Source organism: Brachyhypopomus gauderio, chromosome 13, assembly GCF_052324685.1.
Source record: "Brachyhypopomus gauderio isolate BG-103 chromosome 13, BGAUD_0.2, whole genome shotgun sequence".
Taxonomy (NCBI): domain Eukaryota; kingdom Metazoa; phylum Chordata; class Actinopteri; order Gymnotiformes; family Hypopomidae; genus Brachyhypopomus; species Brachyhypopomus gauderio.
Window position 1 is genome coordinate 9,145,169 of NC_135223.1, and position 11,559 is coordinate 9,156,727.

The following is an 11,559-nucleotide window of genomic DNA, read 5'->3' on the forward strand; positions in this document are numbered from 1 at the left end:
ACTGTATATATTATTTGTGAATGTAAAATCTAACATCCATAAAATCTTTTAGGAGACATGCAAAGACATGGGATTGCTTATCAGCAATTTTCAAAAAAATTAAGAATTTCACAGAAGGCAACGCCGGTAAAGTACAAGTTGAATATGCATTTAGCTAAATACAGTGGAACCTCGGTAAGTGAACGCCTCCGATAGCGAACAATTTGGATAACAACCAAAGATTTCGCTAAAAATTTGCACCGGATAGCGAACAGCTACGTAACCCATACGGTGAAAGTACCATGCACATGCGCAGTAGCCCTAGGTAGGTCGTTCGATGGGTAGCACAGATTTTCATAACACATGTCCAGGGCCAGAGTGGGTGTGATGCATGTCCCGGCCCAAACTACTGAGATTAACATGGGCCAGCCCAATGTTATTTGCACCTGAAGACTCGGCCAATCAGCAGTTTTAGTGAGAAGGGTAATGCTGCCAAAAGAAGGCGGAAACTGCACGGTGAAGTTCTTTAAACAGAAGTATATGCCGCTCTTACACAAAAGTAGCTGAATAAAAACATTAGAAGAGCCATGACTTTAGACATTTTTTTACTGCAGCCAATGGCGTTTACGTCCTCTCCTACACAGCAAAACCTGGAGTGTTAAATTTTCAGAGTTAAACATTTCCGAGTTAATTTTCACTCCCAAAGAGTAATTTTAACACTGTTAGATTTAACACTAGAAGTGCCAAAGCGCCTACAAGCGCGAATGGTAACCTACTTATCAAGTCAATATCTCAAAGAAATTAATACAGTAAAAAATGATTGACAGCTAACTCTGGCTGATAATTAGCTTAATAAAAATTGATTGACAATGAAAGTCTAGTATGTGATTGGCTGCAATCGAAAATGATTGACACATGCTCCGCCCTTTACTCACGCCCACCGGTGTTCCGGCCTGCAGCATTACATATATGGTTTTAGTTATTATCTAACTGCGTCACTATGACAACACGGCATATGACGTCACAATGCAGGAGACCCTATAAAAGTCGCCACACAGCATTTAAACCACAGATGCTTTAATCATCACTGCGGTTTAAGGACTACAGCGTTTCATTGTGCGAGTAAAGGAGAGCCTATTCTACGTGATCATGAGTAAACAAATGAGGAAGGTAAGTTAATGTTCCTTTGAGCTGGTTTCATAATCTCACTTTAGTCCGAGTAAACTAGCTTCTCAGTCTATTTATTGAAAATTCCATTCCACGTCGAGACAGTTCTCTAAAGTTGCTTTGTAGCATTTAAGCAATAGTACACGAGAGGGAGTTTGTTATCGCGGATAACATCACGGCTGTGATTTGGTTGTAGGCACTAGACCAGGGGTGGCCAATCCGCCAGAGACCAAGAGCCACTTTTTTTTACTGTGTTACGGCAAAGAGCCACATCATATTTTTTTGTTGACGGGGTGGCGAGTGTAAATTGTTGATGGGGGGGTGTAATGGACAAAAAATAACTATTATATCGCGATCGATGGATCGCCAGTAGTTGGCGAATTAGTAACTCGTGTGAGCGTGTGAAGACAGTCAAATGCGTGTTTTCCACTACGCAGGTTTTAAAAGTATTAGCGGCTTGCTAGGCTTGTAAACAAACCGCGCACTACGAAGGTGTAGCAGTGTGTCGCCCTCAGAGCTGATGAGGTAACCGGTGAGAGTTCGGACCGGCTGGGGAGCCGCATGAAACCAGGCAAAGAGCCGCAGGTTGGCCACTCCTGCACTAGAGATTGCCTCCCGCTCCCGCCAAAAAATTTATTTTTGTTTTAATCCCGCACCCGGGATTGTTTTAATCCCGCACCCGCCCGCTACATACACATTTCTGTCGCCCCCGCCCTCAATCCTAATATGAATTGAATTAATTAAATTTAGTGCTTGAAATATTCTTATGTATTAATTAAAACAGCAATATAGCAATGGATCGCGCTGTCCCATTTCTTACCACAGTCCAAACACATGCCGTCAGGTGACGTACACCAACACTTTCTGCACGCTCTCACGCCACACATCCGATTTCTCACGCCGAAAAAAAATCTAGTTTATTTACCTCTGATCCATATCTATGATTCAATGAGTTACTAGTTTGCTCTGACGCCATTATATCTGGCGAGCAATCGATCGCGATATAATACTTAATTTGTGTCCAATTTACGCTCGCCACCCCCGCCAAGGTTCAAATCTCTCTCCAAGTGATCTTGAAAAGTCAGTCAAGAGCCAGTCCGTACAGTCGACCTAATCGTTTTTGTGGTAATTGTAGGTTCAGAATTTGATGCAAGTGTGGAGTCACACTCTTTTCTGAGTCTGTCCAAACTGGCTGCAGGTCAAACGTTATGTTAAAGGCATCCATTTGATTAATTTTTGCAGGTTGTTTAAGCACAGATACGAAAATGTCTTGTGTGTGTATATGCCGTTGCTTGACAACGCGTCCGCAGTGATACAGATTTAGAAAATTGAAGATGTGTAACCAATTAATATTGGTTATTAACCATCTGAGGTCATTATTAAGATCGATTAATATTCTCTCCTTGAGAGTCCAGCGGGGTTGAAAAAAAATCAAAATTATAAAATGTTCGTATTCCCCATATCCTGTCTGAGCGGATGTGCGCAGCCTGTATTATCTTCACAGAAAAGGGTAGCATTCTACAACGTGCTTAACGCATAATGTAGCCTACTTTAAGATAGAAGGGCTGTATAACACGCATGGTTTTATTTAGAAATACACATTAAAAAACAATACATAGGCCTAGCTCATGGACATATTGCTAATTAATTATTGTGAAGTATTCAGCGCAGTTTTCGAAATTCAATTGTGGCATGGAATTACGTTATTTGTTGGTCTTTAGGGTATCACACATTTTACATTAGGCTGCTACTGGCCCACTACAAAACTTTAAAAATTCTTATGCACAACATTTTCTTTATTCCGCGATCGTTAGTTACCCAGAAATTAATCTATTCATGAACCAAAATCAACACATTGGCTTTCAAAATATGATGTACGCCCCCCCCCCCCGTGTTAGTGGAGTCTAGACCGATTCATAACTGCAATGAATTACATAAGTCAATTATTACTTCATGCTATGTTTACCCATGTCAGTACGTTTATATATGGGCCTGCATGAGAAAATCTACCGTTTTCTATGGGACACTCTCATAAAGCGTCACAAGTTTCCTCCCTTTTTAGCGCATACACAACAATTCTAATAACGTCACCTTGTGGAGGATTTTGAGAAATGCTAAATTGGATCAGGAACGACTCATTAAAAGTCTTTTTTTCTTCATTTTCTCTACTACAGACAGCAGAAGAGCTTCCTGCTGAGGGCCGTGATGTGTCTGCCCCCAGCGTGAAAAGCAAGCAGGCAAAGAAAGACTTTTCTCCATGTGGGAACTTCGTATCCACCTCTGGGACTAATCCAGCTGTTCTAACTGAAGAGTAAGTACTCATTCTCCACACATCACATACTCAATCTTTACATACATGTGCTGGAAGATTAAACTAGGTGACAATGTAACACTTTTTTTTTCTTTTTTCAGACATTGGCAAGAGCTGAGGAACACACTGCCATGCAATGTGAGTACGAAAATACGAATCTGTCTCTCTGTCTTCCTGTGTGTCTGTCTGTCAGTATGTCTGTCTGTGTTTACTGGTAGAACAAAACACAGTACAAATCAGGGTAGGAGTTACCATAGCAACATGAGCCTTTGGCCATGTCTGGTCAGACCTTCATAACCAGGGCTTAATTTGTAAATCAAACGTTGCCGGAACGCAAGCGTAAATTGTTACACTGGTGGTATAATATTTTACCGGATCGAAGCAGAGTTCCCAGAACGCACGCTTCAAAATTAAACAGTTCCCGGATCCTGTTCCGGCAGGATCTGGCTCAAATTAAGCCCTGTTCATAATGGTACACGTTCTTTGCATTGGCATTTAAAGAAATAATCAGCTTAAGGTTAAAAAAAGAAAAAAAAAAAGGTTTTGGATACTGATTAACGTTTTAGACTTGGCTTTAACCTAACTAGATGAAAATGGAGGATTTCATTGACGTGCTGGAAAAAATCTCAGCATGGGTGAAAGTAGCTGTGAAGGAGGTGGTTGCTCCAGGTTTTGAGTCAGGCCTGTTAGGGGTGAGGTCCTCAGCAGGAATCTGCATCTCCAGCAGCCCTCATGAGGTGGAGCATGGAAAGACACATGATTCTGAAGGTTGGTGGTGAGTATTCATATTCATATGGAGTATTAATATGCTGAGTTATTTACTCAGTTAAACTCAGTCCACAAGCACTGAGTTTAACGGTTTTGGCTTAATTGTATTTTTTTTTAGTGTTATAGTTTATTGGGAAACTTTAATTTCAGCAGGTGTGATGTGGCCTCAAGAAGCAGCACAGCATCTCTGCCAGAGCCTCTCGGGGTCATCTTTGACATCTCAAAGGACAAGATCTTCAGCCTGATCCACGGAGAGGTCACGAGGGCCATTATGAATATGTTGCCACCTGAGACAAAACGTTATCTCAACATGAAAGAGACCATCAGCGTCATGTCCGCTATTGTGGATGACTCCCTAAAACAGGTGAAGGGCTAAAAATGTTTTAGTTCATTTATTCTATTATTTTTATTATTAGTCATGTTTTCCTCCATAGTTGATGTGTTTATATATCCATTAGCAATATATGCAGTGTGAGACCAAGGCGAGTGATCAGTGACTACAATCTTGTTTACTGCTCTTGCACATGTTGTTACTCTAGATGAACTCATCTCTTCGGGAGATTTATTGCACTCCTGACCTCTATGAAAGTGTTAGACTGTCTGTAAGCCACATTGAGTACGTTGCCCACCATCTGATGCTTGGAGTTATGACCAGAATGCTGGGTTTTCTGGAATTCTGCATAATCACAAGCTGGTCAAGTGACATTCGAGGTTTCCCCACACACATTCATGACGAGCTGGATGAGTTGCTGCCTTTGGTCACATCGGCAACAGTAGGTGCAACTGTTGAGCACATGTTGAGCGTCTGCAGTGAGGGAACATCAAATGATGTTGCTGGAGATGTCTCAGACAGACCCCTGTGGGACTTCCTACAGGCTGTGTCTAAACACATCAGCTCTGCAGCTCTGAGTGGCAAAACCTCATCCTCAATTGACCGGATTATGCAGTTGCTGGAGTACAGCAAGCCGAGACCCCGTTCTGAAAGGATCTTGGAGAGTATCATTTTCAGCAGCACAAATGAAGATCATAACATGGGCATGTTCAATAATAAGGTGAACACACATGGGCTCTTCAGAATGTCCTGTGAGACTTTCCAGCTCGAGGCTTCCAAGAGGGTTAGCAATGTCATTATGAGTGTTACCTCAGAGCTCACAAAAGTATCCCAGGTGTCAATCTTCAAAAATGCAGATTTGAGCTCACCTCCAGTTTCTGAAGCTTCCCTCAAAAGTAATGCCTTTGCTTCAGCAGTATCGATTGTAAATGGAATTACCGATGCACTCAGAAGCTCTTTTGAGGAGGATTTGTTAAAGATAGCTCATCCATCCACTGACCCAGCACTGTACAAATCTCAAGTGCAGCTGGTATCAGAAAAGGTCCTGAGGTCCACCCAGGCTAATCTTAAAGATGCTTTCGTGACAAACCTCCTCATCAGGGCTGATGTAATTATGGCAGCCCAATCCAGTGGCAGTAAGTGCTACAACCTACTGCTGAACTCGAAAAACATCACAAAGAGCATTATTGAATGCATGTTGTCAGTGCTTCCATTCTCTGAAGTGCACATTCCTGGACAACTAATAGCAAGGGATTTTTTAACATCTCTGAAGGAAAGGCTGGAGGTTTTATGCATGAGGCCGATGTTAACCTCATCTGACATTCATTTAGAAGCCCTCAGTGACTTCATAACTGTAGACAGTTTTGAAGTAATTGCTGAGAAATTGATCAGCAGTGGTCCCCTTAAGCAAAATGAGAAGTCTGAGTGTTCCTGGAAAGCACTGGAAAGCATACTCTCCATAGACTCCCTCAGGCAGTCTTCCCAGGAGCTCATCCCTATAGTGGGGAACTTAATGCTGGGAAGGATTGCGGCTCTGGACCAAGAAAGAGCACAAATGAGCTGTGGGGGGACTCGGTCAGTGTTGTCAGATACTGACCTCTCCAATGAGGCACTCCAGTCAGGCATCGTGAGGAGCTTTGTGAAGACAGCTACAGAACAGCTTCTCCAACAATGCCTTGGTCTGAAAACCTGCACCAAGCCTGACACTGCGTCTTTCTTTGAGCGCTACTGTTTTGGAAGCCCATCCGTGAGGGAGGCTGACTTGGAGGTGAGGCAGTCACAACAGCGATGCTGCTTTGAGCTGTCAGCTGTGATTGCCCACACTGTGATCAGTGACCTCACTGGCATCACCACCTCTCAGTCAGAACAGGACCATACAGGCTCTGCTCTGCAGAAGAAGAAATCTTCTTGTCGGTGGTTCAGGTTTCCAAGATTTCTGAAGCTGAGATTCAAGGTATGTTTTTAAAATGTCTTTATTCCCAGTCACACCATTAGCTTTAGACCCTGCTTTTCTGAATGATTTTCAACCATATATTTATGCCACTGTCAGAATCATATTTTGAATGATTTTTATCAAATTTTCTGCTCTTTGTTAAGAAATGGACAAAGAAAGTGCGTTTTCACACAGAGGACCAGGTGGTGGACAAACATATTCCAGATGGTACGTGTTTTAGTATTTCTATGGTGAAGTTGAATTGATGACAGTATTATACATAAAGAAGTGAGGGGTCCATGGTTTAGTTGTGTTCCATGGTTTAGTAGTCTTTCATGCTGCACAACTAATAAGGCATGAACAACAATAATGACAACAGCATGGAAGACTACACACAACATCCCTCTCACACCGTCTACTTCCTTTGACAACTATTTCCTTTCCTCTTTTGTAGCACCATCCACTTCTGACAAGACCATCCCTAAGATCAGGAGAAAGTCGTTGCGTACCAGACTGGCAACAGCTTTTACCAAGATCTGCAGAAAATCAGGGGAATCACCTACTTAGGTGATATTGCTGGAATTTAAAAATGTTATTCAAATAAAATGAAAAAAAAAAAGAAAAACAGACTGCTTATTTGTGACACCTACATGGTTACACATGACATTAAAGGGCTAGACTTCTTATTCATTATGGTACAATTCCCATTTTTATTGTACAGAAACTTCTTGTACAGAAGCTTCTACGAAATAGACTTGGTAGAAGGCAATATGCATGACTATTGTTGGCAGATTGAACGGATGATTTCAAGCCCAACAACTGTTGAAAAGACAAAATTCAGTAATAACAGTACTGCACAGCAGCATCCTCACCCCCAAATAGCATAATAACTACCAATAATATTCTAGTTGGACCCCATCATCTCATAGAGAAATAGAGACAATTGTATCTAAACAAATAAATAAAATAATGAACCTAATTTGTATAGCAGTTTGTTAAGCAAGGTCTATGGTGATTTACAGAAAAAAGGATGTATGAAAGGATAATAAAGCTTACATCTCCCTGAGCTCAATCACCTCAGGAAGGTATTTGGCTGTAACGCTGGCGAGCAATGGCTTTTATTTAGCCAAGAAGCTGCACAGTTAACGCCTCTCACACAAAAAGGAAACCTCTTTCCGTCAAAAGGAAACTTCTGTGAACTGAATGAAAAATATATACTTAAAAATCATTTGAATTTATCAAGATGGTAAAACTGAACCTGTGCCGTCAACACTAAAACTCCAGTGTCGGGGCAAAATGTATATTTGGTCTTTCTGTAATCATATTCAGTATTCATATATGTATTGACCACTATTAGTAAGCAGTGGAAACAAAATCACTTTACACTGTGTTCCAAATTAATATGCAAGTAATATTTTCTCAGATTTTCCTAAATTACCTATATGAATTGCAGTCATTGTAATTTTCTAGTCATCAACTATTAGAGTACAATTGAAAGGTTTTTGAACAAATTGCCAAATATATATATAGCATTAATGTACAGGTAGGCTACTAACCTTTATAACCCTTAATGAATAATGTACTTATCTTTAACGGTAACAAAAATAACGTAGCTATTGTAACTGACCGTTCTCCCCATCAAGATCCTATGTGATACTTCCCACCTCATCACAAATGTTGAAACCAGATGGCCAGGATCCATGCATGATTCCACACTGTACAACAAATTTGAACAGGGTAGGCCTGAGGTAGTTATGCTAGTTCTTCACATGCAGTGTAATAGTTAAATCATTTCATCACCCTAGTGCGATTATAGGACACTATGACGGCCTCCTTCATGGAGACAGAGGGTATCCCTGCCTGCCCTATACCTCATGACTCCCTATTCAGATCCTGCACCTGGACCACAGTCCCAATACAATCAGGCCCACAGCAAAACCAAGGCAAGAATTGAAATTACCCTAGGAATCCTCGAGGCCAGGTTCCAGTGCCTGAAGGGGCTCAGAGTTACCCCTGATAGGGTGTGCCACATAATAATGGCATATGTGGTATTACACAACATTGCAACCATCCAGGAAGAGCGACAGCCTACCATCTCAGACATGCCCACAGATGAGGAACCTTACATGCATGTGGGTGACAACAGAGATGGTGGAGTTGTCAGAGACTCCATCTGCAATCACTGCTTTCCACATTAAATCATGCACCACCACCCACCCCACCATCCACCCTGTAACCTTTTAATATACATTACAGTCAAATTCACTGTTATGTTTCATTATTTCATTTTTCCTGTAAATAAATATATTTTAGAATATATTTTAAGAATAAGATATAGTTATGTACAGCCATACCACTTTGTACAATATTCTTATACTTCATTTTTATCTGATGCCATGTGTGTTTCACACCACTCAGATTAGACCTGGAATTAGTAAGTGTTAAATTAAAAAAAATATTTAAAAACTCAATACAGTATTATAAATGTGGAGAATATAATAATATAATCGCGCCCTTCTGCTAAATATAAAAATATCATTTTCACTCACGCATTAACTCTGTTGGCAATTTTTTGACATGCTGACTGCCTTTCTCTAGCAGCTACCGCAGTATTACATTTACGTTTAATAATATCTATATATTCTGCATACGCAGTCATTAATACTTCAAGCTACAGTGGTGTGAAATACGATGCTCGGCTGATTTTCGCGTTTAAGTCCATGATAAATCTTATTTATCGGTCCTCAATTAAGAATGCCGTTAATAGTTACGCGTGAAAGCGCTTCTGTCTGGGTCAGCCTTCTCAGAGTTGAGCGACCCTGATTACTTAAACTCCGATCAGCCGTTTTGGAACCGAAAACTCTGTAAGACAACTCACAGTTCAGGGTTAAGTTTAGAGTTTGTTAAAGCCGCTTTCTGGAATACCCCCCTGGTCATTATATCCTTTATTTGGATCAACGTCACGGGTTTTTGGTTTGCGCACTTTTCTATTAAACCTTCCATTTTCCCTGAGACTTGGCGTGATCGCTTCCATTTTATTTCGCTCACCCTGCAATATGTGGGGTATGATGTAGAAAAATAATTAAAAAATTACTGGTTAAAGTAATTGTATTCAATCTTAGCATTATTATATCACAATCACTTTTATGATTTTATTGAAATCATCTCTAATATGTATTTTCTGAATTTCTTAGATACAACAGCTCAATTCTAATTCTTCAGGTTAAAGGCGCTCCCTCCTTTAAACAGCTATAACATATATTTGTATCTGGCTACAAACAAAGCTGCTTTATGAATTCATGCAACGCAAACATGTCTTAAAAGCATTTGCCACCATTTTACTCTTATTCTGTGTGGGCATATCTTTTTTACACTTACTGTAGTCATGCTTAAATTGCAAAGCTTTTATTTATCATTTATACATTTTTAAATCTTAGCATAGAGCATAGAGGCTACAAATTCAAACTACTATGCAGCTTTTAAACACACCTAGTTTAACCTAAATATCTAAAATGCTATGATAACCTAAAATGGACACTTGCTGCTCATCCAAAACTTCTCAGTCTTGACCATTTGCTATTTTATCAGAATAAGGGCGCGTGGCTGCCAGATTTTGAGAAATATGCGAATTAATTAATTGTTATAATTAATTAATACTGATACTAATCAATCGTCATTGCTCATCATTGTCATGTAATAAAGTCCCTGTGTTATCCTAACGTTACTACCTGCTTATGTACTACACTTTCCCTCTCAGTCTGTCCCTCGGTTTCTCTTTCACAAGCCTGCATCTCTGGCTGCTGCTCTCCCTGTCTGCTGCTGCTGTCTTCACCTACAGAGGACGCGGAGGCTACAGCAGCGAACATGTCTGTGATTTTTACACAATTTGTAGCATCTACATGGACACTCTTCAATTTGTTCGCGCGTAACTTCTCCGCACCCCCTTTCTGCCGCTTCCGTTGCTCCACGCTGTCTCTACTTTTAACAACGCGCTCAACACTGAACGTAGCTGGAGTTACAGCGGACCACGCAGAGAAAGGGTGGGGCCGCTTTCGTCCTATATCCTGATTGGTTCAGTCCACTGTCTATATTGAAGATGTGCCAATGGGCCGCCCCCTCTAAATTGTGGACCGGTCTCTTAGAAAAAAAGGAAAAAAAAAATTCATCGGCCCCTGAGGACTGTCGGCCCACCGGGCAAATGCCCGGTACGCCATATTACCAGTCCAGCCCTGCTGTGTCCTCTCCAGAAAATGGAGGTATTTTCAAAGCACTGGAAAATATAAAATGCCATATGTCTGACAACGAACCGGAGTGTGGAATGTCCTTTAGTCAGAGTCCTGCTTTACTTCTCTTCTGTATGTCATTACTTCATAGACAATCTTAACGCAATTATCCTTTCTACACAGACCTTACAGAGTAGGGATTGTTTATGGTGGCTGAAGTGATCTAAACATTGACAGGTGGACATTTTAGACCTCTCCGAAGCTTGACATTAACACAGTTAGTTTATGTAATAGAGCTGATAATTTCTCGCCTTTAGATGGTACAATAGAGTCACTGTGAGCACGCACGGCGTTGGTGTTCAGGGCATTTTCTCCTTCCGTAAATAAAAAAAAACCTGCCCATGTTGTCCTCCATGAACATCAGCATACAAAAAAAAGAATAATAAAACCCAGTTTTGAGAATTATTTATATACAAGTCACACACGATAGGGACCGAAACAAGTTTGTAATTTACACATTTGTATCTCCAAACGAAACAGTACAGTACATGGAACCACATGGACACATTCAAGCCGTCAAAGGTTACAACAAGACATTTATTAATAAAAACAATGCATTTTACTTGCTTGCGTGCCGATTTAAAATTCAAACCTTGGGCTGTACTAAATGTGCCTCAAAGACCGGATATAATCACAACCAGTATATGAAATATAATGGCTATTGTATGAGCTGTTCCTGATGACGTGAGCGAGACTGAATACAGGTTTACTCTTGGGACTGGGACTCCTGGTCTCAGTTTAAGATACTGGAATACTGCATGGGGACAAACTTCATTTGTCTCTATAA

The 11,559-nt window shown here is 40.7% G+C and overlaps 1 protein-coding gene across 6 annotated transcripts; it reads left to right on the forward strand.

Annotated features, from left to right (window-relative positions):
* The first annotated feature begins 878 nt into the window (after positions 1–878).
* LOC143474423 (uncharacterized) lies at positions 879–7,067 on the forward strand. 6 transcript variants are annotated; one of them, XM_076971894.1, is made up of 9 exons: positions 879–1,149; positions 3,321–3,457; positions 3,559–3,595; positions 4,045–4,232; positions 4,352–4,589; positions 4,765–6,324; positions 6,418–6,510; positions 6,654–6,717; positions 6,944–7,067. In XM_076971894.1, the coding sequence occupies exons 1-9, from the start codon at positions 1,129–1,131 to the stop codon at positions 7,054–7,056; spliced, it is 2,451 nt and encodes an 816-aa protein (XP_076828009.1). In that variant the 5' UTR covers positions 879–1,128; the 3' UTR covers positions 7,057–7,067. The 6 variants fall into 6 exon arrangements, with proteins under 6 accessions (XP_076828009.1, XP_076828006.1, XP_076828008.1 ...); XM_076971891.1 differs by having other exon boundaries at positions 4,765–6,510; XM_076971893.1 differs by having other exon boundaries at positions 4,379–4,589; positions 4,765–6,510.
* The last annotated feature ends 4,492 nt before the right edge of the window (positions 7,068–11,559 follow it).